At 37.1% G+C, this 17,089-nt stretch overlaps 2 protein-coding genes across 3 annotated transcripts; both read left to right on the forward strand.

Moving 5' to 3' along the window:
* Positions 1 to 2,004: 2,004 nt before the first annotated feature.
* Positions 2,005 to 6,584, forward strand: LOC133864061 (tRNA-specific adenosine deaminase TAD1). 2 transcript variants are annotated; one of them, XR_009899463.1, is made up of 11 exons: positions 2,005 to 2,181; positions 2,282 to 2,402; positions 2,566 to 2,756; positions 2,872 to 3,006; positions 3,481 to 3,594; positions 4,359 to 4,528; positions 4,607 to 4,683; positions 4,812 to 4,931; positions 5,007 to 5,094; positions 6,033 to 6,236; positions 6,357 to 6,584. XR_009899463.1 is itself a non-coding variant. In XM_062300257.1 (11 exons), the coding sequence occupies exons 1-10, from the start codon at positions 2,046 to 2,048 to the stop codon at positions 6,141 to 6,143; spliced, it is 1,263 nt and encodes a 420-aa protein (XP_062156241.1). In that variant the 5' UTR covers positions 2,006 to 2,045; the 3' UTR covers positions 6,144 to 6,147; positions 6,357 to 6,584. The 2 variants fall into 2 exon arrangements, 1 of the variants encoding a protein (XP_062156241.1); XM_062300257.1 differs by having other exon boundaries at positions 2,006 to 2,181; positions 6,033 to 6,147.
* An 806-nt stretch (positions 6,585 to 7,390) lies between these two features.
* LOC133864330 (uncharacterized) lies at positions 7,391 to 10,636 on the forward strand. Its single transcript, XM_062300625.1, has 6 exons — positions 7,391 to 7,980; positions 8,621 to 9,171; positions 9,343 to 9,535; positions 9,642 to 9,706; positions 9,829 to 10,039; positions 10,123 to 10,636. The coding sequence occupies exons 1-6, from the start codon at positions 7,801 to 7,803 to the stop codon at positions 10,483 to 10,485; spliced, it is 1,563 nt and encodes a 520-aa protein (XP_062156609.1). The 5' UTR covers positions 7,391 to 7,800; the 3' UTR covers positions 10,486 to 10,636.
* The last annotated feature ends 6,453 nt before the right edge of the window (positions 10,637 to 17,089 follow it).

The raw sequence follows: 17,089 nt of genomic DNA on the forward strand, positions 1-17,089 counted from the left end.
ACGCATGTTAAAAGTTAAAAAAAAAAAAAAAAAAAAATCTATCTAGCATTTTTCATATAATATAAAGTTTTTACATGTTATTCTCATTGCCTAACAATTTGTTATTGATTGTATAAAATGAGAATATTGGATAGATTTTAGCTATAGTTATCATGGATGTTTTACTATTTATCTTTGTAAGGATACAAAGTTACAAAACATAACAATAGATTTAGAAGAAAATTCTAAGATTTTATCCAAGACATAATTTTAGTATTATTCAAATTGGACATTACAATTTTGAAAATAAAAAAAAAAATAAAAAATTAATTGTCCCCTTACTTCTCAATGTTTTTGTTTGATGTATTAATATTTAAAAGTAAATATTTATAAGAGTAATGTTATTTACCACATTTTTATCTCATAATTATTTAACAATGATGTAGCAGCTTCAATCAATCTATTTTTTTTTTTTTTTAACAATAACTGATCTAAAAATTAGTTCAAATTATCACGTCAGTATTGTAAATTAATTATAAGATAGAAATATAATTTCTAATATTACTCATATTTATACAAGATATCACCTAACTTGTACCTTATGTATACAAGTATATTAGAAATAATGGCCATCTCATATCTAGGCTGGTCACCATGTGAGTGAGGGCCCAATTGGCATTCATGTAGATTTATGGTGGTGACTAGCTGCCAAATCGGTGACGAATCAACATTTTTGGTGGGCCAATGGGCAATTTTTTTATGTTATCTCATAACTCATAAAGATGGGGCCTAGCAATAAATAAATATATATATATTATTTAATCGAACTCCTGCTAATCAATCATCAATCCAGCTTTTTCTTTTTCCAAACCCACTTTTTGGTTCGTCCAAATTACTTTCAAGATGCTCATGAGGGTGTTAATGAAATTGATAAAAGATGAATAATAGTAGTAGTATTTCAATTATCTTTTACTTAGACACCATGCCTAGTAATTTCCCTCTCTATATATAGGTGATTATGGACACTTCCCTACCATAAGATAGATTAATTCCACATTTGGTCAATATGGTGACAAACTGACATTATGATGTGAAAATATGCATGCGTGGCACAATTTATATATATTAAAACAATTTAAAAGAATATATACATAATGATATCAGATAATTTTTGAACTAGATTTTAAAAAGGTCTAAACCACGTTACCAATATAAGTTAACAATAAACATGGATGGTGATGGATAAGAGATAGATGAAAGATGTAGAAGCATTTCTCAAACAAGAAACAATCAAAATATTTAGTAATCCATAGGGTGTTTCACAATATATAATTCCTTTAGAGTAATGCTACATATTATATTCACTAGTTGAACACTCTATTGTTGGACTTTAGAAAGGAATTCATTGTCATTGAATCTAGATTTGATATTTACAGTACTTCTCATCCTGTTGCAGTCACCGTCTTCGTCGATTACTATTGTAGAAGGCTTCTAAGGGCTAAGGCAATTCTCCATGGTTTTGATTCTTATGTGATTCAGCATGTAAGCCGAGTGGCAAATTTTGTTGTTCATTGTTTGGCTAAAGTAGCTTTGTCTCTAAGGCTAAAACAAGTGTAGATAGAGAGAGTGTCATTTTCCATTTAAAGTATTGTACTTGCTGAGTAAGAGTATTCTCTTTAAGTTATAAAATCATCTCTATTCCTAAAAAAAAAAAACAGACTTCTCAAGCGGGCTCCTCTTTGGTCTGCACGAGAAACCGTCCTATGCGGCTCTTTTATTGACTTCCGACCCAAAAAAAATTGGATCGGGTCAAATTTTGACCCATTGCCAATTATTTGATTGTAATTCTTGTAAAACACTACATTTAGTTTTTGGGCCTTATTGTGGGAAAGCCCACGTTTTATTGTAACCCGTTTCCCATATTTGTATTAAATAGAAAGAAAAAAAAACCTGCCCCAATTGACAAACCTATACCCTCCGGCCCAAAGTGAAGTTGTTGTGGCCGATACCCGCCCCATCGATTAGGAGGGTTACCCTGACCCATTGACATTGTCACTGTTTCAAACATGGCAGAGAAGAGTTGGGGAGAGAAAGTCTCAGGCAAGGTGTACTCTCTCTACAGCTCGCTCCCGAAGAAAGGAAAGCCTCAGGGCCGGGAAGTCACCGTCTTGGCCGCTTTTCTACTCTCCTCTCCTTCCCAAGGTCGCCACTTTCTCAAATTACTAATTATGCTACTCTGTTTGCTTTCCGACAATGTATCCAATTTCTGGGTTTTTTTTTTTTGTTTGGGCGTGCATTTCAGACCTGGAAGTTGTGGCATTGGGAACTGGGACCAAGTGTCTTGGGCGCTCGCTCTTGAGCCCACGCGGTGACGCTGTCAATGACTCGCACGCTGAAATTATTGCACGGCGGGCTTTATTGAGGTTTTCTCTATACACTCGCTTTGGTTTTATAAGCTGATACTATGGTCTATGGCTTAGTATAACATGTAAAGTTGAAATTTTTCTTCTTGGTATTTCAAAATATTCTTATGGGTGTTTTGAGGATTTCAATTTATTTTATTTTATTTTATTTGTATGGCACCAGGTTTTTCTATGCACAGATTCAATGTCTTACTCGTTTTTACAATAAGCAAAAGGATGTTGATGTAAGTAACGAGCTGCAAGGTTGTGATGTCAACAACTTGCCTTTTCAATCAGACCCAGATAGTCCTGGGCAAAACAAATACACGATGAAACCCGGTTGGCAATTACATCTGTACATATCACAACTACCATGTAATTTTTAGTGATGATTTCATTTCTCTTTGGTTATAGCATTAACTAAAAATTTACATTGATCTTCGGACACGCTTCAATTGTGGTTGAACTATCTGTCTTTTGTTTCTTGCAGGTGGGGATGCTTCGCTGAGTTGTCCATTGTCTCCTCTTGAAAGTAACCTGCCAAGAGAAGGGGATTCGCGATCGTATATCGGCGGTGTTAACAGTTCCATGAGTGAACCTCTGGAGGCTTCGGTAAAGAATAATGGTAACAGTAGATTTTGGTTATCTTCTCCCTTCTTTCTCTTCCTCATACCTCTCCTCTTCCTAAATTACTTGGATGCTATCTCTTGTCTGAGTTATGTTGTAGATTGGTACGGGTGGTGAGTCCCTGATATGTTGTAAATTGGTGATATTACATTGTAGTTATTGTTTCTGATCAAAACCCTACGTATTGCTAGAGAGGTTAAAGACAAACTTTGAGCAACATTGTCAGCTGAAAAGTAGCTTTCTTCTACCCTCTATCTTGTGCTGTTTTGATTACTCATTTATGTGATTATTACTTACTCAAGTCACATGGTGTCCTTTGCCTTGTTGTGGTTGCTTCAATATTTTCCTAATGGAATTCTGTTTTGTGACATACTAGTAGCTGTTGCATATTTTTTTGCTAACATAATTATTATTGCTCTTAGCAGTCTAACTATTTGATCGAAATGAAGACTATAAGTGGATTCTTTTTCAGATGAGGCTTCACAACTCATTGGCTCGGTTCAGAGAAAGCCTGGTCGTGGTGATTCAACATTGTCAGTTAGCTGCTCTGACAAGATAGCCCGTTGGAATGTTGTAGGAGTTCAAGGTTTATCATTTAAACAATCCCATGCTCAAGCCTAGATAATTTATTTGTTTCCTTTAAACTTACTAATCTTGTCTTGATACCATTTTGTTTTTGGTTATTTACCTTGATACCATTTAAATATCATTAATCCTAACTATATTCATTGAATCTTGTCAACTAATTGAGACTGGAATTGGAAAAAGAGATCCAAATGGAGAGGAATAATCAATTGATGAAGGAACATGAAACTATTCTGCTCGGTAGAGGTATGGGAAATGGCTAGGGGCCATGAAGTAGGTGAAAGTGGTTAGATTTTGTGGATCTCTTCCAACCACTGCTGGATGTGATTCCAAGAGCCGAACGAGAATGAATACCACATAGAAGAGCGTCACAACATTTTGCTTTAGCCAAATAGAGGAATAATTGAACTACTGTATTGAGCTTCTTGGGAGCATTATTTATTATAAATAAATTTTCTAGCATTCGACACCGTGCCATTGAAGGATTTGGTGTATACTTAAAAAATACCCCAAAAGGTCAAGGTTTTGCTTGTATAATTGATTTATATAAATTGTGTGGTTGTGTAGCTGATGTGTGTGTGCGTGTGGGTAGGGGCACAAGCATTGGACATGCTAATTTTAGAGTGGCATTAGACTTGCATGCATGTTTCTCGGTTAGACACTTTGGCAATTGTTTACAATTTTACGCAAAGTACTTTATAGATTGTAAGGCACTACTATTATCATTTGTATCTAATGAAAAGGTCATTCATTCTCTTCTTTCAGGAGCTCTGCTTTCCTACTTCCTTCAACCTGTTTACCTTTCTTCTGTTACTGTTGGGAGATCCCCTAACAGTCCTGAAAAGTTTCTCTTAGAGGATTGCTTGAAAAGAGCTTTATATGATCGAATCCAACCATTGCGAAACAAGCTAATGAGTCCCTTTCGGGTGAACCAGGTCTGTAAAGTGTGTTATTATCTCTGTAATATGGAAACTTGGTGGATTTTGACAACAATACCCTAATTCCACTGGCAGCCAATATTCTTGGCTGCCCCAGTACCACCAAAGGAGTTCCAGCATTCTGAGTCAGCTTTGAGCACTTTGACATGCGGGTACTTCAATTAAATTTGATCAGTTCTAGTTGTACACCTTATCCTATAATTGTTTGGTTGTTCGTGTTTCTGTATACTTTTACTCAAAAAAAAGAAAAAGAAAAAATTCTGTATACTTTGATTTCCAGGTATTCAATATGTTGGAATAAGTCTGGCTTGCTTGAAGTGATTCTTGGAACCACTGGAAGAAAGCAAGGCACCTCTGCCAAAGGAGCACTTTATCCATCTACTGAGTCCTCTCTATGCAAGTAAGCTCTCAAACATACTTGAGAAAATTTCACCTGTAGAAGGCATAAATCATCATCATCATTATTATTGTGCAGAAAGCGGTTATTGGAGATTTTCTTGTCACTAGGACTTGAATGCCAAATGAAATTCCCAGCTAATGCGATTTCTTATCGAGCACTCAAGGTAATATTTACTTTTCTGGATGCCGATCTGCAGACTGTTTTTGATTGAATTTTATGTTAGCCAGATGATAAGCTAATTCCCGGATTTTTTTTAAGGGAAAAAGTTGTGTTCAGTTCTCCTGGCAAACTTGTACATTTGAATCCTTAGATATTGGTTAATTTCAGTGTAATTTTCACATGTTATGATAGGTAACCATGCACCAGCTTAGTCTCTGAAATGGGTTTACAAATAGAGGCAGTATTTTGTGGTCATGGTGATTCACTTACGTATTATGCGATACTTAATGAAGTTTTGGTGTTCTTGCTGGTAGACTAGTATGACCTGTAATATAGTATCTATAGTTGTCACCTTGCACTAGATGGTCGAATTGTCTGTTGAAGCATTAGGGCTGTATCAATTGGGGATATGTATAGAAAGGAGTTCATTTGCAAAATTCGCCTGCAACAAGTTTATTTTAATAATTTTTTTCTAACTATTTTATCCCATATCCTGCATATCTTTCTTGTAAAACTCAGACATTAATGTTGTAAATTACTATAGTTTTGACATAAGAGTGAATGTCGAGAACATTAATGATGCCACATTCATAAATGAATTGCCTAATTACCAAAAGATGTTTATTCAATGAAGAAACTTCTGTTAATGAAAATCTATTAGTGAAATGAACGTGTGAATGAGAGACAAAAGCTGCAAGCGTGTATATCAGTTTTGTAATTTTCTGGTGAGTCCTCTTGAAGAAAGCATAAGCTGGCATCCTAAACTTGAGATGTTAAATGTACAATTAAGCAAATGCACTTGGTGATTTTGACCCACAAAAAGAAAAAAAAAAAATTTGCTGTATCTGAAAAGGCAAAAAAATGGATTTCAGTTAGCGGGTACCAGTGGCTGCATATTACTTGTCTTCTTTTAACTGGTTTGACATAATAATTCCTCTGCAGGAAAGGGCTCAGGAATACATTTTTACTTCAAAAAATTTCAAAGGAAGTCCGCCTTTTAGCAATTGGCTATTGAAACTGGTAGACTACGAGGCCTTCTCCATTTTCAGATAGCGAGGTTAGAATGTGCTACTCAGTTTTTAATTCTACTAGCACATTGGTGAGAGATGGTAAATTATTGGACTTGAATTGCAGTCTTCCTCTAAAGTGAGTGATGGTAAATAGTTGTAGATGAACTGCTGGTGCATAACCCAGTTTTCATGGACGAAAAATAATACTTGGGTGAAACAGAGGTTTGCAGTAACTTGTTTCTTTTATGCCATTCAGGTTTATGGGAGAGAAGTTGGATAAGGAGTAGTCTCAAGCCCCTTTGAAGGCATGATGAATCGAGACAGGGCCTGCTGCTTACGTTGTTATTACTGCTCATTTGTTACAATGAATGGTGTAAATGTCCATCCATGCTCATATGTGTCATCACCCCATGCTGTAGACAAGAGAGATCGTTTTGCCTTTTTCTAAATTTGACTCACTATAAGATGCCCACTTTTCTTTTTATTTTTTTCTTCAAGTCAAGCTTACCTACCAAAGGGTGGCTAAGTTTATATTTTCTTAAAACACTTGCATAACTAATTTTATCTTTATTTATTCTACCCATCTAGAAGAAATAAATAAAATTATAATTAAAATTTCATAAATAATTTATAATATATATGTGACATAGGGGCACGCCTTAATTTATTAGGAATTTCTTACATCCTTGTCCCTTCCTGATGGCTTCAGTCAGAAAGAGGGGTCCCCTTCACGTTTCTTCTTCAGTGCCGTTTCTATCAATTCCACACAATTCTAAGTTCACCACCTAGTAAAAAACAGAAAACCATAATGATGTTCATGTTCCTCAGTTTCTCTCCTTAAATTCCTCTTTAACTGTCATCTTTCTTCACATTTTCCTTCGTCCTTCGCTGAACGAAAATCTACTCACAAAAAAGAAAAGAAAAAAAATTATGAATAGAAGGGGATTAAATTTGAATTTGAGCTATTTTCATTCTCTTAGCAACGATTAATAAACTTGTTTTGAAGCTTTTTGACTCAGTTGAATAAAGGTATTTTGTTAATTAGCAATGATAATGACCTCATGAGTTCTTTTTAACAGAAAAATAACGTCGCTAGCTTTCTCATAATCTCATTGGCAGCACTTGGGTTTTTAGAATAAAGTGGTATTCATTTAACACGTGCGCCTGCAATGCAACTTAAATTATAGATGGCAACAAATTTCCACTCTTTTTTCTGTGGTGGGATATAACATGAATTATAACCAAACTTTTGAACGAGAATCCCAATTTTAGCCCCATGTTAGGCCTAGATCGACTGGGTGAGTGATCGAGGAGACCCGAGAGTCTTGCATATATCGTGAAAACTAGCATGCAATCAGGGAGAGAATTACGGACACGAAACGTGGACTTACCCTCACTGTACGTCAAGGAATTTCATCACAACTTTCATCACTTTCAACTTGAGATATATCAACGTACGTGAATGTACGTGTCATGTGTGTGTAGTGTATCACAGAGAGATCTAGAGAGAGAGAGAGAGAGAGAGAGTTTATATGATGAGTAGGTTTCAATTAAGGACTCCAAACTTCAAAGTCCACGAAGACTAAAAAGGAGCTCCATTGATGTATTGGCAACAGTAGTACTTGTTGAGGAAGGAAGGGAGGCTGCATTTTTTCGGTTTCAGGGAGTCGTTAGAGATCGAAGACCTGCAAAAGCATATTATGAAAAGGAATACTGAGAAACAACGTGTTAATATGTTATGGAACGGGTCAGGGCTTCATAGGCATCTTACTGGACCCCGTTGGCGACGAGTAAAGAAGAATGTTGCAACACTTTCTGCCGTCTTCTTCTTCCTCCTCCTCCTTGTCTGTGTCTTGCTATTTGTAGGCTGGATTGATGCTGTAAGTCTTTTTCAACCATATTTTCATCATGTATATATATATGCCTACATACCCCAAACTCCCATTTAATATATCTGGTTTTTAAATAAAAATCTGATATACGTACCTGCGATCAGCATGACTTTGATCCTAATGAATATTTTCTTCACCAAAAATTGGGGTGTTAGGTAATAATTGCCACTTTGCTTCCATGAATTTCAATCTTTTTTCAAATAAGGATCTTATATAATGGTGGTGTTTGATTTACACTACAATTTGAACACCCACAAAGAGAGGAGTTTCGGGGCTGGCCTATCGATCCCGAGTAGGTGAGTCTTACACCCTAGATTGTATTAATTAGTGCAATTCGAACGCTCACAAAGAAGAGAGTTTCAAGGCTCACCCACCTCAGGCATGTAAGTCTTACACCCTAGATTGCTCGATGCAAGTGGATCTTGCAATCCCCTCGCTACAGGGGTGGAGCCCGTCTTCTAACTTTGGGGGGGTAGGATTGAAAAAATAAAATTGGAGGGGAAAATCTGAAAAAATAAAAAAATTTAGAGGTAAAATTTTATTTTATTTTTTCTCGAGAAAACCTTGTCCAACTTTGTGAAACCCAAATGGTATATGAGTTATTAATCATTATTTGTGTGCTTGGCAGTCTGTATTTTCAGGCAGTTTCACTCAGAAAACAATAAAAGGGGCAACAAAATCACCACAAAAGCAAGAATTCCCACTCAAATGCACCAAAGGAAACCTAACAAAAACATGTCCAAGAGACTACCCCACCACCCACAAACCCATCGATCCTGACCGTCCATTACTAAACACAACATGCCCATCATACTTCCGTTGGATCCACGAGGATCTACGGCATTGGAAGAACACGGGAATCACACAGGACATGGTGGAGCGGGCCCGTAGGACTGCCCATTTCAGGCTTGTGATCGTGGGTGGGAAGGCTTATGTGGAGAAGTACAGGCCCTCCATTCAGACTAGAGACATGTTCACTTTGTGGGGCATTTTGCAGCTTCTGAGGTGGTACCCTGGGACGTTGCCAGATTTGGACCTAATGTTTGACTGTGACGATCGGCCTGTCGTCCGATCTAAGGACTTTCGGGGCCCAAATGTGGGCCCGCCGCCTTTGTTTCGGTACTGTTCGGACGAATGGAGTTTGGATATTGTGTTTCCGGATTGGTCTTTTTGGGGCTGGTAATAAAATCTCTTAAAATTCACATAATCCTTTTTTTTTTTAAAATTATTTTAATTCTGAGGAAAAGAGATCAAGTAGGGAGAGAAAGGATACGAATTGGAGACGTATATACAATTTTGTTTTATTTTTCGAAAAAATTGTAATTAAGCCTTTAATTTTTTTTTTTAAAGGGCTGAGACCAATATAAAGCCATGGAGAAGCATATTGGGGGACATAAAAGAAGGCAACAAAAGAACCAAGTGGAAGGACAGGGTACCCTATGCTTATTGGAGAGGGAATCCATCTGTGGCTCCAACTAGAAAAGACCTTCTGAATTGTAATGTCTCAGACAAAGATGACTGGAACACTCGCCTATATGTCCAGGTTAATTAATACAAAGTCTCTTGTACGTCAATTATTCACAAAAAATATTGAAATTAAATATCATATTAATTTTTCTTATATATATATATATATGTTCAAATTTCAGGACTGGGGCAAAGAATCCAAAATAGGGTACAAACAATCAAATTTAGAAGACCAATGCACTCACAGGTAAATATCAATTAATTAAGAAGTAATTTCTTTCTTACTAATTAATTTACATTTTCCATGCATGTTTCCATTTTTCAATTTTTGAGCAATATTAAAAGGTTAATTAATTGATGTGGCTTTAGATATAAGATATACATAGAAGGATGGGCATGGTCTGTAAGTGAGAAATACATTCTGGCTTGTGACTCGATGACCATGCTTGTAAGGCCTCGTTACTATGATTTCTTCATCAGAGACATGGTGCCATTGAAGCACTACTGGCCCATTAGAGACAACACCAAGTGCCCCTCTCTTAAGTTTGCTGTTGAATGGGGCAACAATCACACTCAAAAGGTCTCTCTCTCTCTCTCTCTCTCTCTCTCTCTCTCTCTCTCGTTTTGATATATATCTCCTGATCGAGTTTGCATATATGCCAGGCTGAAGCCATAGGGAAGGCAGGAAGCAAGTTCCTACAAGAGGATCTAAAGATGGAGTACGTATACGACTACATGTTTCATTTGTTGAATGAATATGCAAAGCTCCTGAAATTCAAGCCATCTGTACCGCCAGGAGCGGTCGAGCTATGTTCAGAAATAATGGCTTGCGACGCTAATGGAACGTGGGGGAAATTCATGGTGGAGTCCATGGTGAAGTCTCCTAGTGATTCAACCCCATGCACCATGCCTCCTCCTTATGATCCTTCCTCGCTACGGGGATTTCTAGACAGCAAGGATAAATCGATAAAGCAAGTGGAAATGTGGGAAAACGAATACTGGCAGAATCGAAACAAGAAGCAATAGATTTGTGTGTGTTTTTTTTGTGTTTCATATCTATGCTTAACTATATATATATATATATATATATATAAGCAATTACTTGTATTCTCTAAGTTCTTGCATGGAGATGTTAGTGTACTCATTGATGAATGTTATGTTAGAAACATATCTTCTAAAGGTTTCATTAACATTCTAAAAAATCGAAACAAGATGGTGTTTTTTTGATAGGGAAGTAAAGAGTAGTTTTGTTCTTTATATTTAGAGAAAATTGTTGAGAAGTTGCTGAGAATGCTCTAAGACAATAGGCAAAAGAAAAGTCAATGGTAGAAATTTTGAACGGTAGACAAGAAGAAATAAAATATCACACATATATTTATGTGATTCGACCAACACAAATGCTTAGTTATATCCATTTGTGGTGTTTTATTCGGTCTAGGATCCTCATAAATTATTTGTCTAAATTTGAGAGAATTTGAGAAGGTAATTGTGAGAGACTACTTATAGAATCTATCTAACCAAATAAAATTTGGCTAGGCTGTCTAATCACTTATTCGATCAGATGAATTTTTTCATAAATGATCTCTCACCATCGCCGGTTTGAAATTTCTTAAATTCAAACAAATAAATTTTCTCTTACAAAGTCTCAAGTACACCAAAACCCCCTCTCTCTCTCTCTCTCTCTCTCTCTCTGTTTTAATTGCTCTCTCTTGCTCCGGTAAACAAATTGACCTCAAAGTTGGCATGTAAAAATCCTGACATTCAATAGTCCTGGAAATCAAGGGCTGCTGAAATTTGCATTTATTGAGAAATCAATTACATTCAACGGCGGCTGTCTAAAGAGGCACCCAACATATTTGATCAAATTGGTATGTACAGTAGTGGTGGAACCAGAACTTCCAAATAACTTGGAAGCCGAACTAATTAAATAGAAAAATGCTAGGAATACTATTTAGGCTTGGGCGTAAAATAATTTTTAGAAAATATTTTATGTATTTTTTGGTATTTAGTGCAACTGAAAATATTGGTCAACATAAATTATTTTTCAATTTGACCGAATTTTTTTTTTAATTTTTTTTAAAATATGATTTACGGGTTTTTATTTTTTAAATTTGAACTTCTCATTCTGACATGCACGTTTGTAAAAATTTGACATCGCTAACTATTGGAGTTTGTTGGTAACTTGAATCTATCGCTGAAGGTTTCTGAATTTCAGGATCCAATCGCCGGAATCCTGCGGTACTAGCCAAATTTCGATTAGTGTCGTCAGAATCTGGCCAACATTGCCAAAATCCGGTATGCTAGATTTTTATGAAACTGGCCCGAATCCAGCCGGCCTTTCCAAAATTTCGTCACTGGTCATTTTTAAGGGCAGCAGAGTACCGATCCTCCCACAGCCTCTCTTGGAGTACACAGAATACACATCTCCCTCTTCATCTACTTCCTCCCTTGCTCGCTGATGACAGCGTCACCAGAGCAACGAAACCCAAGGACGCCACTGGATTAGTACGCAGAAAAAACAGAGCCTTAGGTTCTTGTTTGCGTACCCATCTGGCAAGATTTCGCTATTCATTTCAGTTTTAACAAGACAATCTTGTGTCAAACTTTGCTGAACTGCAAAGTAAAAGAGAAAGAACAGAGGAAAAGGAAATGTGCGCTGCAAGAAACAAAGGAGAACTTTTACTTCTATTGATTTGCATAATAGTCAAATACAAAGAAAGAAAGTATTTATACATAAACAGTAAGCACACGTGCTTGATTAACTCAGACTCTAACTAACTAACTTGAAGAACAAAGAATGTAAACAACTATACAACTCTCTGTTAGCTGTACAATGACTAAGCTACAGCTGTATAAAGACTAAGCTATACATTTCCAATACTCCCCCTCAAGATGGATGATGGATATCCATAACAGACATCTTGGATAAAAGACTATGAAAAAGGACACTGCCAAGAGGTTTTGTAAAGATATCGGCTAACTGGTGTTGAGATGGAACATGCAGAGTTTTAATAAGTCCAAGCTGAACCTTTTCCCGGACAAAATGGCAATCAACATCGATATGTTTTGTTCGCTCGTGAAAAACAGGATTGGCAGCGATGTGTATGGCAGCTTGACTGTCACAAAATAAAGGAGCAGCCTTTGAATGATCAATGTGAAGATCATGAAGCAAAGTCAAGAGCCAAACAATCTCACATCCAGTAGAGGCCATTGAGCGATATTCAGATTCTGCAGAAGATCGCGAGATGGTGTTTTGTTTCTTAGACTTCCAGGAAATCAAAGAAGAGCCAAGAAAAACACAAAATCCCGTAATGGATCGCCTAGTATCCAAGCACCCTGCCCAATCGGCATCACAAAAACCTTTGAGTGTAAAATCAGATACAGTAGGAAAAAATAAGCCTTGTCCAGGTGAGGATTTAACATATCTCAAAACTCGATAAGCAGCATTAAGATGGGGCTACCGAGGGGTGTCCATAAACTGACTAAGAGTTTGGACCGAGTAGGCCAAATCAGGTCGTGTAATTGTTAAGTAGAGAAGTCTTCCAACAAGTCTCCTGTAGGAAGTAGGATCTGTCAATAAAGAACCAACATCTCTAGAAAGCTTCAAGTTTTGTTCCATAGGAAAAGAGACAGGTTTAGAACCCAACATGCCAGAATCTTGGAGAATTTCCAAAGAATATTTTCGCTGAGAAACAGAAATGCCCTTATCCGTCCGAGCAATTTCAAGACCTAAGAAAAATCTTAGAACACCAAGATCCTTAAGGCGAAATTTAGCATTGAGTGTATCAATAAGAGATTTGACAGCAGCCGAATCATTGCTTGCAATGGCTATGTCATCAACATATAGTAATAAAACAAGGAAGGAGGATCCTTGAGTTCTTGTAAACAAAGAGTAATCGGCCTTAGATTGTGTGAAACCAAGATCAATCAAACAATCTGAAAACTTAGAAAACCATTGCCTAGAGGCCTGTTTTAATCCATATAAGGATTTGGTTAACCTGCAGACTTGAGACTCCCCCTTGGTCTTAAATCCGGGAGGTAACTTCATATATACTTCTTCATCTAATTCACCATGAAGAAAAGCATTGTTTACATCAAGTTGATGTAAAGTCCAATGCTTGGCAGCAGCAACAGCTAGAAGGGTCCGAACAGTGGTCATCTTGGCCATAGGAGAAAAAGTGTCATGATAGTCGATCCCTTCATTTTGAGTATAACCCTTGGCAACCAAACGGGCTTTGTGCCTTTCTATGCTCCCATCAGCTCTATACTTAATTTTATACACCCATTTGCAACCAATGGGTTGTTTGTGAGGAGGTAAATCAGTAACAACCCACGTGTGATTCTCCTCAAGGGCTGCAATTTCAGCAGCCATGGCATCTCGCCAATGTGCATGTTTAACTGCCTCATGATAGAACTGTGGTTCAACATTAGAAGAAATGGAGAGACAAAAACGTTTGAAAGGAGGAGATAGTTGATCATAAGACACAAAGGAAGAAAGAGGAAAGGGATTACCTGATTCACCAGAAAAAGAATCCTTAGAAACAAAACCGGGTAAAGTAGAGGCAAGATGGCAGTGATACTGTTGCAGATATTCAGGTGGACGCCTGATTCTTGTGGAATGTCGAATAACAGAAGGATTAGGATTAGTGAGAGTGGGAGAAGGAGAAGAAGAAATGACAGGAGAAGGGGATTCTGCAGAAACAGAAACAGTAGGAACAGAAGGGGATTCTGCAGAGGTGGAATTTGGAGGAGAAGAGGAAGAAGTGTTGAATGGAAAATCTGCAGAATCAATTGGAGAAATAACTGGATGGACAAAGAGAGTTTCAGTGGATGTGGTAGGAAAAGATGAAGATGGAAAAGATGGAGATGAAAAAGAAAAACATCCATCAGAATTAGGATGCAAAAGATTAATGGCAAAAGGGAATATATGTTCATGGAAAATAACATTTCTAGAGATGAAGACAGATTTGGTGTGAAGATCATATAACTTGTAACCTTTAATGGCATAAGGATAACCAATAAAGACACAAGGTATGGCTCGGGAATCAAACTTATTTCTAGCTCGACATAAAGAAGAAGCATAAGCTAGACAACCAAAAACTTTGAGATGAGAATAAAGAGGAGGTTTGGAAAACAAAATTTCATGAGGTGTTTTATTAGAAAGATTGGGGGTAGGAATACGATTAATAAGATGGACGGCAGTAAGTACACAATCTCCCCAGAATTCAAAAGGTAAGTGAGCTTGAAGCCTCAAAGATCTAGCCACATTTAAGATGTGTTGATGTTTCCTCTCAACAACAGAATTTTGTTGAGGGGTTTCAACACAACTTAGTTGATGAATAGTCCCTTGTTTAGCAAAGAAATCAACCAACTGAAATTCAGCACCATTATCGGATCTTAAGCATTTGATGGTGTGCTGAAATTGAGTAGCAACTAAATGAAAAAAAATTTGAAGAATGGATCGAGTTTGAGATTTTTGATGCATTAAATGCACCCAAGTGAATCTACTATAATCATCAACAATAGTAAGAAAAAATCTGGAACCATTTATTGAATTAGTGGAAAAGGGTCCCCAAATGTCACAATGTATCAATTCAAAAGGATTACAAGAAACTGAATTGCTATGCAAAAAGGGTAGTCTATGTTGCTTAGCAATGGGACAAACAGTACAAACATTATTAGAATCAAAAGGAATGGAAGGGACAAGATTATGTATAAGACTTATTCTAGATGATGAAGGATGCCCCAATCTGTAATGCCAAATATCAGCAAAGGATGAAGGAATTTTGACTGAAGTGGAGAAGACTCGAGGAGTGGAATCAGCATGAACAGAATCTGAAATCTGCAAGTAGTAAAGACCATTGTGCTCCTTACCCACCCCAATCGTTTTCCAAGGGCTCAAAGTCTGTATGAAACAGTAATTGGAAAGAAAGATTAAGCAACAACAAAGATTTTTGATAAGCTTGCTTGCAGATATCAAGTTGAAATTAAAAGATGGCACACATAAAACATCAGTGAGAACAAGAGTTTCTGAAATTTTAATAGTGCCTATGTGAGTAACCGAAGCAATAGCACCATTTGGCAATTGAACATTAGTGGAGATAATGGCAGTTATGTGAGTAAAAAAAGATACAGAACAAACCATGTGATCAGTAGCCCCTGTGTCCACAATCCAGGGAGGCTTTTTGAGTGAAGAAAAATGAGAATGATGAGAAAATTGAGAAGAGAAAACAGAATAACGTGAGTTGAGAGCAAAAATACCAGATGATGTAGAACCTGTGTTATTCGGATTGAACTGAGGAGTAACATGTCCAGCTGAATGAGCAGCAGGCAGTGAAGATGCAGATTGATGTTGAATGAATGCCATCAGCTGCTTGCACTGTTCAAGAGTGATGGGAAGTTGTGGGACTGAATCGGCAGCAGAATCAGTTTCTGCTATTTGGCTAACCGAATGAACAGAAGATTGATTCTTGGTGAACTTGAAGCCAGGTGGAAACCCATGGACCCTATAACACTTATCAACCGTGTGTCCAGGAATTCCACAATGAGAGCAAATAGGTTTCTCTTTGCGATTGTTCCATTTACCAGACTTATGCATTGGTGCCACATTAACTTTGGTCATGAGAGCTGCATTTTCATGTACCAAAGGAGCAACATAAATCTCCTTTTGTCGCTCTTCTTGAATTATCAATGAGAAAACCTTGTTAATTGGAGGAAGAGGATCGTTGAGAAGGATTTGTCCCCGAATATGAGCAAATGAATCATCAAGACCCATTAAAAATTGGAACACATGATCTCAGTTGTGTTTCTCATGAACAGCACGCATTCCTCCACAAGTACATGAAGGAATCGGATCATAGTTGTCTAATTCATCCCATAGACTCTTGATTTTGGTGAAATAATCACTAATTGATGAATTTTCTTGAGAGAGGTTTGCAAGAATTTTCTGAAGTTGAAAAATTCGAGGACCATTACCTTGAGAAAAACGATCCTTTAAATCCTCCCACATTCCGGCACAGGTGGTGATGTATATCACACTGGAGGCGATTTCCTTTGAAACAGAGTTCAAGATCCAGGCAATAATCATATTATTGCACCGAGTCCAAGCATGAAATGTTGCTTCATCTGCAGGAGATGGTTGAGGCAGAGAACCATCGATGAACGCCATCTTGTTTTTGGCTATGAGAGAGACAATCATGGATCTACTCCATGTATTGTAATTAGGACCAGTGAGAGGTTGAGAAACCAATACTGATCCCGGATGATCACCATTGCTCAAGTAAAAAGGACTAGATGAATTTTCAGTCAATGATGATGAGGTAGAAGAAACAGCCATTGATGCGGAAAAAAAATGATTTTGACGAAATGATTTGAGGAATTGAAACAGAAATGAGCGAGATTGAATGAACTTTCACAGATTTGTGAAAAGCTCTGATACCATGTCAAACTTTGCTGAACTGCAAAGTAAAAGAGAAAGAACAGAGGAAAAGGAAATGTGCGCTGCAAGAAACAAAGGAGAACTTTTACTTCTATTGATTTGCATAATAGTCAAATACAAAGAAAGAAAGTATTTATACATAAACAGTAAGCACACGTGCTTGATTAACTCAGACTCTAACTAACTAACTTG

The sequence above is a fragment of the Alnus glutinosa genome, chromosome 3 (genome assembly GCF_958979055.1).
Source record: "Alnus glutinosa chromosome 3, dhAlnGlut1.1, whole genome shotgun sequence".
Lineage (NCBI taxonomy): Eukaryota > Viridiplantae > Streptophyta > Magnoliopsida > Fagales > Betulaceae > Alnus > Alnus glutinosa.